The 15,565-nt window shown below is 53.9% G+C and overlaps 1 protein-coding gene across 4 annotated transcripts in view; it reads right to left on the reverse strand.

Annotated features, from left to right (window-relative positions):
* Positions 1-15,565, reverse strand: part of SDK1 (sidekick cell adhesion molecule 1) — a 941,791-nt gene that overhangs the window by 19,082 nt on the left and 907,144 nt on the right. For all 4 annotated transcript variants that reach the window (XM_037813737.1, XM_037813739.1, XM_037813740.1 and 1 more), the window contains 4 exons: positions 15,176-15,301; positions 4,776-4,940; positions 3,725-3,862; positions 998-1,118 (listed from right to left, as the gene is read on the reverse strand). In XM_037813737.1, the coding sequence (XP_037669665.1) occupies positions 998-1,118; positions 3,725-3,862; positions 4,776-4,940; positions 15,176-15,301 (550 nt within the window). The remainder of the gene's footprint in view (positions 1-997; positions 1,119-3,724; positions 3,863-4,775; positions 4,941-15,175; positions 15,302-15,565) is intronic.

Raw genomic sequence — 15,565 nt, forward strand, 5'->3', positions numbered from 1 at the left:
GGGTACTGGCCGCGGTGAGCTGCAGGTACGAGACCCACCTGGGTGCAGGTACGAGACCCACCTGGCTAGTCTGCCTCCCCGAGGAATGAGGGACCTCAGCTAGTTCTGGGCCCCGGGGCCATGTTCCAGATTGCCACGCTCGGGGAAAAGACATGAGTGTGGGCTCTGCTTGGCACCGGGAGTTTTATAGACGACGCAGGGAATGGGGGCCTCTTGGGTCTGCCGGTATCTCCATGGCACGTAAGTTCCATTTCTTTGCAATCAACGTTAAATCAAAGCCAAGTCTGCTGGTGGGCCCCAGAAAGCCCCCTTCTCCTGTCTGTTCTCCAGGGGAAGTGCCCTCTGTCTATTGCCACCAGACTCCCAAGAGCCCTCTCCTTGGTCCAGGTGCTCAGACAGGAAGACCGTGCTCCCTACACCTCCAAAGTTGAACCAAGGTTACCCCCCACCCCCGCCTTTTCTCTGGGGAGCCTTACTTCCTGCTGAAAAGTGGGACACGGGCAAGAGGTAAGAGACTGTGGGGGAGAAAATCCTTCTTGTCTATGCTCCTATCCGTGGGTCCAGCAGATCTACAGCACGAGGAAAACCAGCCGCATGCTGCGGCCCTGTGTTCCAGGAAACCAGGTGAGGCTGTGGCAGCCTCGTGCGGCACCCACCTGAAGTGGGAATTCCTAAATTGGGGCCCCAGCCGGCTTCGGAGAAGGGCACCTGCGGGCTCTCGGGGCTCCCCTTCCACTCCCAACACACCCGAGAACCTGCCCTCTTTTTATGTCTCTAGAAACGTATTTACATTATCTCGAACCCAGCTGCCCATCCTAGACCCCCTAGATTCAGTGTTGGATTTGGAATCCTCCTGGATTCCGGTTCCGAACCCTCAGTGAGTTCTGTCGCGTTTTCCGGGACCACACAGTGGGATTCTGCAGGTTCGGGAGCGAGTGGAGGCCTGTCCCCGCCAGCACCCGGCCCCGGCCCGCTCGGGGGCAGCTGCCGTGCCTACCTGGCGCCGTTCTTCTTGGAGAAGGTGTTCTTGACGCTGAGGTGGCGGCTGTTGAGCTCCAGGGCGGCGAACCCTCCGTTATCCAGGGTCACGGACTCCTCCGCGGTGGAGACGCCCTTACCTAGAGCCCAAGCACGAGGCAAGTGCACACATCTACCAGAGGCCCCTCCGCCGCGCCCGGAGCCAGGCCGGCCCCCCAATGGGGCCCCCGTGCCCGCTGCTCGCAGACCCAGAGCCGTGCTGGCCCAGTCCCGCTGGCAAGGCAGCTAGAGCCAGGACACGGAGGAAAGCCATGGAGAAATGGAGACACTCCAGAAAATAATGATAAAATAAAATAAATATGAAAATGTTGATAACGACATTTTGTCTGTATTTTGCCTAATACGAAAGTACCAGTCTTTTAAATGGTATTTTATGAAAAGGTACTCAGAATGCATATAACTTTTTAAAATCAGGGAAATCAAATATCTCAAAAATTTTAAATGAAAATTTATAAACATATAACAAAACGTTAAAGAAAAAGTAAATGTATAAGGACATAGGAAAACATATTCTAAAATACATTAGCAGATCAAATGAATAAAAATAAAGTTCTAAGAAACCAAACTACATAAAATAAATTTCCAGGCATTTCCCACCTAAAAGCCAAAGTCTGTCCAGTTTTTATGCTGCCCCTGGTGTGCCCCCCTCCCCCCACCTTCTGTCCCTCCCTCTGTGTCCGCGGCTGCGACCATGCTGTTCCCTTATGCTGATCCCGCCTGTCCCCCTCTGGCTTTCCTCCTTGTCTCCTCTCTGCCTGGGTCGCTCCTCCCCCAGATGTCCTCACTGCCTGCCCAGCCCCCTCCTTCACATCACAGCTTAAATGTCACAGACCAGATAGAACCTTCCAGATCACCCTAGAGCGCAACCTCCCCTCCCCCACCTCCTCCTCCCAGACTCCATAAAGCCTTCACCTCGCATTATTCTCCTCCCTGGTGCTCATCACCAACTGACACGTTGTTTATATACGTGCACGTGTTTTTATCTACATATGGCCTGACTTCCCCGTCCTCCCATTAGACTCTGAGCTCTGGAGGCGCCGGCTCTACCCACCGGCCTCCAGGAAAGGATGTGCTGAAGCTCAGACCAGGGGCTGGAGAAGTATTTGTTAGATGCACTGACACTTCCAACCCCAAGGCAGCCTCTCTCCCGGAGACCCGGTGCTCTTTCAGGAACCCCTGAGACCTCCATTTGCACGCAAGAGAAAAATCCAGTAGAACCCAGAGGGCAGTGAATGAAAGACAAGCAGCCCGGGGTGGGGGTGTGGGTGGCAGGGAGTGGGGCAGAATCCGAAAGGGAAACAGGCCCAGGTGGCGGCGGAAGGGGACGGGCAGGAAGGGCTCCGGACCCGGCTGGGACAGGTGGCAGAGGCCACAGCATGGCTCTCGGCCGGGAGCGTAGACGTTTGGGAAGGCAAGTAATTTTTTTTCTTCCTAAGCTTCAATTATGATGTTAAATCAATACTCTATGGTGAGACTAAGTATCAGAAGCTGCAGGCCAGATCCGTCTTTTCAAGTCTGTTTCCCAGACGGAGAAGGAAAGGGGAAAAGAGGGGTGATTTTCTCTATGCACCAGACGCAGGATTCTGTGATAACATTAACTCATCAAAATGCCGTGCCATTCCTACATCTTAAATCCCATAGGAATAAAATAGGATTTATGAATATTTGTTAGAACTGAATTTTTACAGAGAAAAATAAATCCTTTTTTTGAGGGAGGAATTGCTTCATGTTGCAAACCAAATGGCAAGGCCCCTGGGTCGCCTGGTTCTATTAACCCCTTCAGCACGACGACGGCGGTCAGTGGGCGTGCTCGGCCGTGAGAGTGGCCTTCCCGACAAGGAAAGACAAGTGGATGGAGAGCCCGATGGTGGTGCCAGCTCAGCCAGGCTGGGGTGACGCCAGGGCCTGCCCACGTGCCCCGGCTCAGGCCGGCTCTGGCACAGGATGCTCAGGCAGAGCAGTGAGTGGCCTGACTGGTAATCACGAGGACAGCAAGGTGACCAAGTGCACCCACCGTGCGGGTTCGCTTCGTGTCTTTCTTGTTAGGTGACACCTGAGGTGGATGAGGCCGGCACCCCATAAGGCTGCCCCCTCCCAGTGTAAACCTCTCCACCGGGGATCCACGATTCCGTCTTCTATAAACAGACACTAGCTTGGCTTGTTCCCCACCTACATGCAGATGGAAAGCCACCGGACAAGCTCTTCTGCGGCTGGTTTTACCATGTAGATGTGTTCATTTCTCTAATGATGGTGACCCATATTTAAGGAGCGCCTACTACATACTAGGCATGGATTCCCAGCAGGGTGGACCAGCCCCCAGGGAGCTCCATGAATCTCTGCAACATCCCGGAAAAGATGGGCCCTGCAGGAGTGTTTTAAGGATTCTGAATAGTCCAATATTTCATCTGTGAAATGCTTTATGCTTTTTATCAGATCCTGTAATCAAAACTATTGCATTTGATTGACTGCACAGATGAGGAAGCTGAGACCCAGACGGCTTGTCCAGGAGCCCCAGAGTCTAGAGCTCCAGAAAGGGCATCTGTGGCATCTATTTTATCGCCCAGAGGCAAACAGCATGGAAGAGTGTGGGCTGGCGTGGCAGACCCAGGGGAAAAAAAATCAAACATGTTAGCTCGAGAGTGCCCAGGGCACATCTGGAAAGGGGAAGAGGAGGCCGAGTGCCCACCTGCACTGCACTTCTTGTATTTCTTTCTCTGTCCGTGCAAGACCAGGGCGAACACGACCAGCAGGATGACGATCAGGCTGGAGAGCGCCATCACCACGAGGAACCACCACTCCTCGTAGAATGGGGTCTCCACTTGAGCTGGAGGAGCATAAATGCACACGGCTGTTCAGTGGAAACCCGAGGGGTGCGGTGGGGTGATGGGGGCAGGTGGGGGAGGACAGGAACCCCCGGTCCCAGGTGAAGGGTGACCCTGTCCAGCCTGGGTTTTCGGTGGCCGCCCCCTTAGCCCGCCAGGGCTGCGGTAACAAGTGCCATGACCGATTGGCTTGAAGAGCAGGAACTGACCGGCTCACAGTTTCGGAGGCTGGAAGTCCCAAATTGAGGGGTGGCTGTCTGGCCCCCCACGACCCCATCCCTGCCTCCATCACGTGGCCGCCTGTCTCCTTCTGTCTCCTACTCCCTGTTCCCAAATTTCCTCTGCGTGTAAGGACTCGGGTCCTGCCGGATTGGGGCCCACCCTGGCTCGGTTTGGCCTCCCCTTCACTGACCACCTTCACACCACGGACCGGGGGATGGGACCGGGATGTGCCTTTTTAGGGGAGACGATTCATCCCTAAGAGCTGATTTACTAGTTTCCCAGGGATGAGGCTCCGGTCTGCTCAGCTCCTCTGCAAGAATCTCCCCACTGTCTCTGCAGAACGGAGTTCAGGGTTCCTCTGGCCCCCCCGGCCACCCCCTGCCTTGGAGACTTCTCCGTCCCTGATCTTGTCCATCCAAACCTCCTTTCCTGTTTATTTTCTCCTGACATCATCTGGTTAAAGCGAGGAAGGAACACAAAGGGCCCAGGAGGACGGGGCTACTGGAGGGTCCTCGGGCGACTGAGCCATCCTCGCGCTCCACCTTCTCCAGGCAGCCGCCACTAAGCTGGACACGGGGCAGGAAGCACGGCACATGCTTTCTTTTTCTCTCCAAAGATGATTCCATTGCATCCTCCTCTCCTTCAGGAAAAGAGGCCTGCACCCCTGAGACGGTCCCCTGGCAGGGCTCCTACCTGACACGGCTGTGGAGGGGCTGCTGGGCTCGCCGTAGCCCACCTCGTTGACAGCCACCACCCGGAACTCGTACGACACCCCTTGCCTGAGCTTATCCAGGCTGACCGTGTAGGACGTGGCACTCCGGGGGATGGACTTCACGAACATGTCCCACAGGCCTTCATCTGTGGGAGAAAGGGGGTCAGTGCCGCTCGCCCCATCAGAGGAGGCACCCGTGGCCGCTGCGGTCAGCACCCAGGCCCCCCTGGGACGGCACTTGGCTGAAGCGCCGGGACTGTGTGGGCTGGTGGACAGGGAGAGGGCGGGAGAGGAGCCCGCTTCCTACCTAATCAGCTCTGAGAGCAAGAGGGGTGGCTCTCTCCGGAGCTCCCCGCACCCCACCACGCCCCCACCCGACTCCAGCCCCTGCCACGTTTCTGGCCGGACCTGGTCCTCAACCTGGGCTTTTCTGCTCTCCTTCTGGCCTGGTGGTCTCCAGGCTGGTGTGTGCCCCCGATACTGATTGTGCTGACAACTCCCACCTCTGCCCACCCCAGGGAGCTTCCCACAGTCACCAATGGCTGCGCACGTCGCCCCCACCCCCGAATTCTCCGGGATGCCCGAGGAGTCCCGCTACATCTGCTGGGAAAGGCAATCGGCTGGCAGCCCCCGCTGAGTTCTCAGCCGCAGGTTCCTGTGACAGGCCCCCTGCCAGCTTGGCAGTGACGCGGGCGCTGTCTCGACTCCGCCTGGGGCGGCCACTGCAAAGTCCCAAACTTGCTTTCAACCAGTTGACATCACGTTGCGTTTCACAGCTGGGTGGAGGCGCCCAGCGGGCAGCTTCCCCGGAAACGTGCCGGGCACCCTGGCAGCGGCCTGCTCTCCTGCCGGTCCCCACCCGGCCCCACGGGACCTCCCAAATCAGGCCCACAGCGCACCCGCCTCAAGTTCGAGCCCCTTCAGAGGGGCTTCAGAATCAAGCTGCCCTGAGACTACTTAGTTTTCCAACCTAAACTTCCAAGTACAAGTAAAAATTAAAAAAATTATATATCGAATTTTTTAAAACTTTGACATATATAAAAACACTAATAAGATCAAAATTAAAGCCAGAAAATCAGGACGCAGAGGAGAAGGAAGGAGCAGACGGGCTTGGTTCTGAGGACTTGACCCACAGGCCCGAGCCCAGCCTGGGAGCAGCAGTCGGGCCCCTCGGACAGGGGGTCCCTGCTCGGCTCTGACTCAGGCTCCCGGGAATCCCGAGATGAGGCTGTGGGGGGAGCCCCGAGACGAGGCCGTGGGCGCCAGATCTGTCTGGGGTTCCCAGGAAATGCCTGAGGTGGGGGGCAGCAGTGACAAGGGCATCAGCACCCCAGGGCACCTGGAGCTCAGCCCCAAGCAGAACCGGAGGGAAGGGGAGGCCAAGGCTGAGCCTCCCGCCCTTGCCCGGTGGGGGTCTTGCATCTGGCGAGCTGCAGGGAGGACCCCAGCCGCAGCTGGAGGTCAGGCCAGCCCAGGGGCCCCAGGCACTCCACTGGGGAAAAGGGAGGAAAAGGAGGTGATGACTGATGACATGCTGAGGGCGGCTGTTTCTAGAACAGACCCTCGGTGCAGGCCCAGGGAGCGTGTGGCGCAGCTCGGCGAGGCGGTGTGAGGGGTGCTGGGAGTGGCGAGGGGTGCAGAGTGCAGCCCTGGGGGCGCAGCTGAGCTGGGCAGAGCCTGGAGAGTTCCGGGGCCGGGCAGGTAACACAGGCCTTTTCTCGGGCCGAGCTTTTCCTCTCCCTGACGAGGGTCTGCGAGGTGGTGGTGGGACGAGGAGAGAGGGTTTCTCCTGGGGAAGGAGCAGAACGCTCACGGCCCAGGGGATGGGTCAGAGGTGGTCACTTCTGAGCCCCCGTCAGCCTGGAGGCCCCAAGGAAAGCAGCGGAAAGAGCCCTGGCCCTGAAATCGGACCATCTGGGCCCAAGTTCCTATGTCATCCCTTTAAGCGGCACAGTCTGGGCAGGTAACTGCCTCCTGGGATGTGCATCGTCTTCTGTAAGGTGCGGATGATAATGATGACAGTCATCAACAGTGAGGACTGCGAACCCACCCACGCCCCACATGCCGCGGCCTGTTCCAGGGTGGTCCTCGCTGCAGCCCTGCAGGACGCGAGCTTCGACTCTGCTCGCTCTACGTGCGAGGAAACTGAGGCACAGGGGGATGAGTAACTGGCCCAAGTCACACACTAGAACGGGGCAGCGCAGGGCCTTGAGCCAGGCCTCTGGGTCCAGATCCCCATTCCTTTGCTAGGACACAACATCTGCCTCTTTCTGAGGAATCCCATGAGTTTTCTAGCTCATCACCAGGTCCTCAGTGTTGAACGGCAGCCAGCATCCTAGGCTATTGGTGGTGGAGGGGGCTCCACGTGCTTTAGATAGAGAAGGGGTGACAGGACTTACTGTATGACGAAGAGAAAGTCCTACAACAGTGTTCTCGCTCACAAGGGAGCCCTGACTTTTGCACGGAGGTGAGCCACAAACAAGCCAGTGACAGCTCCAAGGCACACAGCGTTGTGGTTAAAAGAACAGACTCTGGAAACCACAGCTACAGTGCAGCACCCGGCTCCACCACGCACCAGCTGTGTGTCCTTAGGCAAACTACTTAGCCTCTCTGTGCCTCTTCTGCAGGAAGATGAAACCTGGCTTTGTGGTGAGGCTTAGACAGGTCATGTGCAAAGAGCTTAGAGCAGTGCCCCACACATGGCAAGCTCCAGACAAGTGCTTGTAAATAAAATATAAATCCAAATTGCTAAGGAGGTTGTTTGGTAGCGACGTGGGCTCAGAACCCCAAAATACTGATGGGAAACAATGATCCTTCATGAATTAAATGTTCTTTTCTAGGCATGGGTATGGGAGCTTTAGAAACAACAAGGGCTCCGGGGAGGAAAAAACACAGGTGAATATGCAAACCCACAGGTCCATGAGCCACCTCGTCACACGTCTCGTGACACCAGACATGCTCCAATGGATCAGCCCAAAGGTAAACAGCAAGAAATTGCTAGTGTCTAAGCCTCTGTTTACACAGGATTTATAGTTTCCACTGATTAAGTTCTTAGAGTCATAGGTTAATAAAGGAATGGATGTGAGTGAGATTTTAAAGGTACAAATGTCTGTACAGGCAGAAATGTGGCATTCAGATTATTATTAAATTTGCATTTACAGTAATTTATCACTGAGAAGTTCATTTCCACTGACAATGTCAACATGGCCAACCATAGCTCAAGCCTTTTTGCTCCTAAAACATTGAGGTCAGACCTGGAATGGCTGTTGTATGTGACTCATATTCTGAATTTTGCACGTGAATGGTCGGGGAGAACATGGGCACAGAGGGTGGGGAAGAAGCCGCGTTTGCTCTGCGCACACGTTCCCTCCCCGCACTCCAACATTCACCTGACAAATGTTTAAGGGCCTCTCTCAGGTCAGGCCCTGCCCGGCCCACCAGGGAGTAGGATACAATTCTGATCTCAATGGGCTGAAAGTCCAGGGCCAGGGGACGGAGGGGAGTCCACAGGCCCTTCGGCCCTTGCTGGTCCTTCTCAGACCACCCCTGAGCCCCCCACTATCCTCTAGGAAGAGCTGGCTGCCCCCTCCTTGGGGCTCCAGGGTGCATGATTGCACCACACTCTCCCTACTTTTACCTGTCACACCCCTGGGCTCGTGAGTTTCTCAAGAGTCCAACCAGTATTTGCTGACATCATCCATCTGGATGTCAGTCCATTCTTCCTTCTTCCCTCCCTCCCTCCCTCCCTCCCTTCCATCCATCCTTCTATCCATCCATCCATCCATCCATCCTTCCTTCCTTTCTTCCTTCCTTCCATCCATCCATCCATCCATCCATCCACCCAACCATCCATCCATCCTTCCTTCCTCCCTTCCTTCCTTCCATCCTTTCTTCCTTCTATCCATCCATCCTTCCTTCTATCCATCCATCCATCCATCCATCCATCCATCATCTTTGTATCCCCGTGGTCTTTCACAGGTCTGGCACAAGCAGACTTTCAGTACATAATCGCCACCATCATTTATTTAGTGCTTACTATGAGCAAGTACCATTCTAAGGGTTTTCAATGTTGAATGAATCGTGGAGTGTTTTCTTCTAAGTAGACAGACAATTTTATCCTGTAAAAGGGACTAAGGACAAAAATATGGACTCTTAAAACCTAGATGCTGCTTGAAACCACAGAAATTAAAGGACGGAGGATTGCGAGAAGTGTTTCAGAGGCCTGGGCGGGTCTGGAGAGGGTTTTCTGCACGTGTTTTGCACTAAGGCTTCTGTAATGCCTTCCTGCTACAGAAGGAAAAAAATTTCCTCCTTTCTCTACCAATCACCTAAAGGCCACATTTTATTTTAAGCACTCTGTCATAGCTCCAGAAATTGTGTGCATTTTTTCACAAAACATTTTAAAATATTGATACAGAATCTCTACACAGAACGATTTATTTAGCAATTCATTTACACTGAAAAATGTGTGTGTGTGTGTGTGGGGGGGGATATGCCGAGAGATTTTCCTTCTGAATTAACAGAAGAAATTGTTCACATTTTTATTCTGCTTAATTTGTCTTTCCAAAGTTAGCATATTCAGCATTTTAAACCCAAGTTATAATTCACTGGGTTATTTATCCCTACTAATATTTACACCAAAATTATGAGTGGATAAGAAAAAGCTTGGCAGCTGTTAAAATGTGCACTCTGTTTCCCAACTGTGGACTGTTTTTCTCATTTGTGTTATGCTCTTAAATATCTCAGTAAATCAGCGATAAAGACAAGTATCTCCACAAATGGGGGGTGTGTGTGTGTGTGACATTACAGATTAGTGATAATGAGATTTGTGCGCTAATCTTCCAGGCACCGGGATAATCCCCCTGATTTCTGTCTTGAGCACACTTGAGAGCAGGGCCTTGCGGGCTATAGGGGTGACCCTGGGGGTATAATTCAACCTGCCCTCGAGGGCCCAGGTGAGGCTCTCCCCCAGGGCGCCCAGGAGGCCCCTCCTGGCTTCCCCCTTAGCAGGTCCAGGTTCCTGGACCCTGAAGACCCTGTGCTCCATCTCCCACCGGGGCGGGGATTTGACCTTGCAGGGGGCAGTGCCCACCTCCAGGCCGGAAACCCCGTGTCTGCGGAGGGATGCCCACGGCAGGTGCGTGGGCCGACGTCCCAGCTTCCCACGGGCCTGTCCTTCCTTCTCGGAGTCCTCAGAGAACCCCTCCCCGAAACAGCGACAGAGAGATACAACCGCATGGCCAGGACGTGGGGAGACCACCGAGAAACCCACTCTGCAAAGCAGCCCCAGATGGGCCAAGCTCTGTGAGCTCCGGCCTGAAGCCCTGTCAGCCCAGGAGGAAAGCGGGCGAGAGCCACACGCACACGCTCCGCTCCCGACCGGCGGCTTTCTCAGAGGAACGGAGACTATTTCCTCTGCTTCCTTTACTCCATTACTTGTCTACTAAAAGCAAAACAAAACAAAACTGGAAGGTGACAAACATCAAAGACCTGTGGAAAAAGCCGCCTTGCCACTAGAAGCGGGTTCCGACACCAGAGAACGAGCCTGTTTCCAGCATCTCCGAGCTGCTCCCAGACAACGTCCCGGTCCACCCGAGAACACGGCCGCCTCTTCTCCGGGCAGAGCAGGGCCCAGCGTCAATTTATCCCTCCAGTGCCCAGAATCGAGTGCAGGCCGCGGGCACCGGGCAGATGCCGCGACGAAAGCCAGATTTCATGGGCAATCAAACCAGGTCTCTGCGCTGGCTGCGACTGCCATTCAGTGCCCAGGACTCGGGTTCCACCAGCTCACACAGATGCCCCGTGAGTGTCAGCCGCAGCCCCGAGCAAGCGGCAGCCTGTCGATTATTCTCAGACGCTGCCATTTTTCATCGTATAAATGGTCAACCTGGGTTAGACATTTAACGGAAACAGGCAGGGCTTAAACATGAGGCTAAATACGTCTGATGAAAAAAATTACCTTCGATCTGATCCTCATTCAAGGCAGGAAGCAAAATAAAATGATGACTAGATGCGAAGGATGGCCTGTGACGGAGACGGCCCCAGAAAGACGTCAGCGAGGCCCGACAGGCTGTCAACAAAGGTGGCCTCGAGAAAGCAAGCTGGCAAGCAGCAGGTGGGGGCACCGGCAGGAAGGCCCCGGCAGCCTGTTTCGGGATGTGCTGACTCGGGGAACCTTCATGGATGTTAAGCCTTCAGAAAAATACCGATTTTCTTCTTTGTTCAACTGAAAGCTCCCATTGCCCAAGAAAGAAAATGAACAGAGTGAATGGGGAGGGAGCTGGGACGCTCCCACAAGGTCAGGAGGATGGAAAGTGGATGGAAGGGCCCCCCTGGCAGGGAGACCCCCCAGTGTGGGATGAGAGGCCCATCCACAGTCGAATCAGCTCTCATCTCTGGGCTAAACCTGCTATTTGTGAAAAAAGCAATGCAGTATCTGCCTGCACCGAGTACATCCTAAATATGTATTTCATGGCTGCTTTGGAGAGGAAAATATATTTCTAGTTCCTTTAGTGCCATTGCAGTCTATTGTGTAAATATGTAAATTAGGCTTTGTGATCCACACTGTAAAATGCCTCGGAATAATTTGTGTAAATAAATCATCTGCATATGCCCACCGCACAGTTCCCATTGCATCCTAGGGAGCTGTGCTGACACCAGTTCCGAGGAAAACGATGCACAACCAGCAGATCGAACCCGCTGGCCCGTCGGTGCGGACGGAACATGATGGCCATTTCCCTCGGCCGCACTCGCTAGGACCGAGAGGGAATCTCTGTTCTAGTCCAGTGCGGGTTTCGTTAGCTGCCGTTCAGTTCTCTGTCTCCACGTTATGGCAGCGATGGCCCCTTCAGTCGAGTTTGCAGGGGTTAAACCAAGGATGCAGGAGAGCCAGAGGCTGCGCGGCCATCTGCCGGGGTGCCCGAGCCGGCCAGCCACCCTCCCTGCACCGGCCGGCACCACCCAACGCCAGTGCTTGGTCTCCCAGGAACCCAGAGGTCGGGCCCTCCCACTGTGGCTGGGGGGACCCCAGATTAATAACAACCCTTGTCCTATCCAGCCAGCCACCCTCTGCCCCCGACGAGGCAAATCCGAGCTCCCTTCACTAAGCCGCAACCCTGCCTGGGCAAAGGCTTGCCCGAGAGCTTCAGGGGGAACATGAGATGACACAGCATTTAATGTTTTGGGTAATGAGGCCTGTAATGGATGACAGCTGAGATGCAAAGCCCCAAAGTACCAGCAAGGTGCTTAAATATTGACAATCCATAAAGGCATTTCATTTGACCATTAGTTGCTGCTGGCCCACACCACGGGAGGGAGGGCGGGTTTCTTAACCTCCAAGGGAAAGACGCAAGTCAAGCAGCCAGCTCTGGGTCAGATAACGACTGAAAGGGAAAATCACTGGCAACCTGCTTCCAAATGCTGAGCAACAAAATAAGAGTGAAACCAAAGTCTTCACCGATTGTTTAAAAAGACGGCATCTTCCAGGTGAGTTTCAGGACACGTCCCCGCCCCCATGGGTCCATTTCTATGTTCTGGTCCAATCTGACTGGGCAGAGGCCTCTAATTCACCTCGGAAGGCTCCTGAACTGGACGAGCTCCTCCCAGGAGGTGCGGGGCTCAGTGTGAACCCGGGACCCTCATCAGTGCCGACTCCCACCACCCTGGGACGCCCTGAAGCTGCTCCCAGAACCAGCCTGTCCGTTTTCTTCATGACAGTGGGGCCAGGTGAGCACAGGATGGCCCGAGGGGACACTAAACGGCTCCCAGCCAGCCTGAGAATCAGCACCCGATCAATGCTTGGAAAGTGCCCGGGGTGCGCGCCGAGTGCTAGCATTCCCAGTGTGTGCGCACGCGTCTGGCTGGCGAGGAGGCCATCGCCTCCCCCCATGAAAATACTATTATAACATATGTTGGTGCACTTGACTGACCAGGGTTAGGAGGCGATTCGGGAGGGCTTTTTATGTTAAATTAGCCTTCTTGTTTTGAGATCATCGTGGAGTCCCATGTGGTTGTAAAAAATAACATGGAGAGATCCCGTGTGCTCTTTACCCAGTCTGCCCCGATGGGACAACTGGCAAAGCCATACACAGTTCAGTGTCACAACCAGGATCCTGGCACTGACACAGTCGAGCTCCACAATATCCACATCACCTCAGGGAGCCCCCCTGACCCTCCTTCTACAGCTACACAGCCATGGGATTTTTAACCCCACAGGCAGGGAGCTGGGCAATCAGGTGATTACTCATTCAGACTCCTCTGTGGTCCTCCATGCAAGGCTTCCTCATCTTTTCTTTTTTCACGGACCTCTTTGGCAGCCTGGCAACTGCTAAGGATGACTTCTCAGAATAGTTTTAGATGCATAAAATAAAATACGTAGGGTTAAAAAGGAAAGCAGTCATGTGGGCAAGGCTTATGCAGGTAATTACCTATAGGAAATCACCTATTGGAAATCCGTTTCTCCGTCTCCCAGTAATGCTGAAGGGGTGGGTTACGTGCAGTTTTATTGGCACTACTTGAATAGCAATGTGATTCTTTGGATGATACGTGGAGACAGTTGGATTTAGATGGCCACTGTTTTCTCAAGGCAACTTAAAAGTCTATGGTTCCTTATGAATGTATTAGATAACAAGGTCTAGCAGCGAGTTTACTAACTGCTGTGACTTCAAAGTAATGGTGAGTGCAAATGACTGCAAAACCTCTGTGATAGCTGCAACATGCTACGAAAAGACCTGTGATTTTTATTTCCGGCAAAGTCATGGGTGCTGCTATTACTGAGGTGGTGTGTTACCCGTATTCATAATTGGAGGAGATGCTAAACTTGAGTTAGAAAGTCATGAAAATAAACGTGCAATTTTTTCCCATTCACATGGATGGATCCCCCGAATTCTATTCAAGAGCCGCTAGGTGGTTCTGAAGATTTAACAAAGTCACCTTTGGAAGAAGTGCTCTCCCTGGATTCTGGGAGACAAACGTCTTCACTGATTCCTTCGACCCCGTGCCGCACCCAGCCACTGGCTGCTCTCCCTTTGCCTCCAGATCCGCAGCTCTCACCTCTCAGAAAATGCCCCTGACTCAGAAGGCATCCGCGGAGAGCCGGCCCTTCCAGAACCTTCTGATTCCAGAGGGTGGGGTGTGGGTGGGGGCAGGTGGCCACCGAAGGTCTCTATTTTCACCTGCCTTCCACCAAGCTCGGGCACCTCCCCAGCCTGGGACCCTCTGTTGGCAGAGCAGACCTACGCCTTTCTCAGAAGAGACTATCAGGAGCCACCAGGCTGGCAAGCCTGGATTTGTGAGTTCTTAAGCCAAATAATTTTTAGTATTGCTTTTGAATACAAATTAATCAATTTTTGGTCTTCTGTTAAGTTTCTCCTTAGAAGTTTCCATAAGGCACTTCTAACTAGTAATCCTTTAAAAGCAATTCTGGGAAAAAGGGTACTCTCCAGCCCAGTAATGCCTGTAACTGTTGGGATCTTTCCTTTCGGTCCAATAGCTTCTTTGAATATGAGATTAAAAGGATTCCCACCGTGCAGTGAACCTGAAAGGGGGGAGACGGGTGCTGGAGAGCCACTTCCTGTTTGCATCCCTGGCACGGAAGATGCTTCGTGCCTAGATCTCAGTGATCAGCTCATCCTGACTCTGCCCGGTGCTTAGACGTGGCTGGTGCCCTCTGGTTCCGAGCAGTTGTATTCTACTCAACCCCAAGACTTTTTTATTTATAGCTCGATGCATCAGAAATTCACTTTCCAATAATGTCCATCCTTAGTTACTGAGGTTGAACAGAAGGAAGGGGAAAAAATTCTCAGGGTGGGGAGGACAGGGAAAGGCCCTTAGACTTCATTTTCAGAAGCCTAAGAGTTGAAGCAAATGATTTGTCAGTTTTGCTCTTAATAAGGAAATTCATAACGATCAGAAATAAGCAGGACTCTTTCCCTGTAGGGTGCAAACATCCAGAACCCTGAGGCTGAGTCCCTGTGAACTCACTGAGATGTCCCGGATCGGTGAGCAACACCTTGAAGCCTCCTGAGTTCTCGTGCACGTGCCCCTGGGAATGACACTTAGCATCCCGTGGACACGGGGACTTGGCTAAAGCATGGTGGCTCCGAGTCTGCGGGGCTAACGGTGCCGTGTGATGATGGAGACTGAAAGGAGGACAGAGAGAAGGGAACCTCTCCTTGCAGCAAAGTGTCCCTCTTTGTCTTAGCACTGTTAGGGAAATATGGAAAGAGATGGGAAACCCAGGGGCTCTGGGACTTGGACTCTTCCGGAACTCTGGCTGCTGGCTCTGCAGGAACAACCGTTTCTCGGGCAGAGCCTAGATTCTGGCAGCCCGAGCAGAACCCCTGGACCCGGAGCGGCCGGCCCTGAGGTGCCGCGCCCCTACCTGACGGCCTGGCCTCTATGACGTAGCCTGTGGTGGGCGCGGTGCCGGCGCTGCCCGCTGTCCACTGCAGGGTCAGATCAGAGGCGGACTTGGTGACCAAGACATCCCTTGGGGACCCCGGGGACCCTGTGGGAGAAAAAAGAAAGAAGAGGTAGATGAGATACTGGCCCTCGAGGGTAGATATCACACACGAGGGGCAAGGGAGGGGTTCAGATCTATCTCAGTTTCTTGTCCCAGCAGGCTGCCTGGCCTCCATCAACCACAGTTTTCTCATTTCAAAGATGGAACCGCTAACCCTCGCTTCTCGGAGTTGGCCAGAGGATTGAAAGATGATGCGAGCCGAGTGCCAGCCCCGCAGAGGGAGATCCTTAAACGTCAAGTCTGCTGCCC

Source organism: Choloepus didactylus, chromosome 21, assembly GCF_015220235.1.
Source record: "Choloepus didactylus isolate mChoDid1 chromosome 21, mChoDid1.pri, whole genome shotgun sequence".
NCBI classification, from domain to species: domain Eukaryota; kingdom Metazoa; phylum Chordata; class Mammalia; order Pilosa; family Megalonychidae; genus Choloepus; species Choloepus didactylus.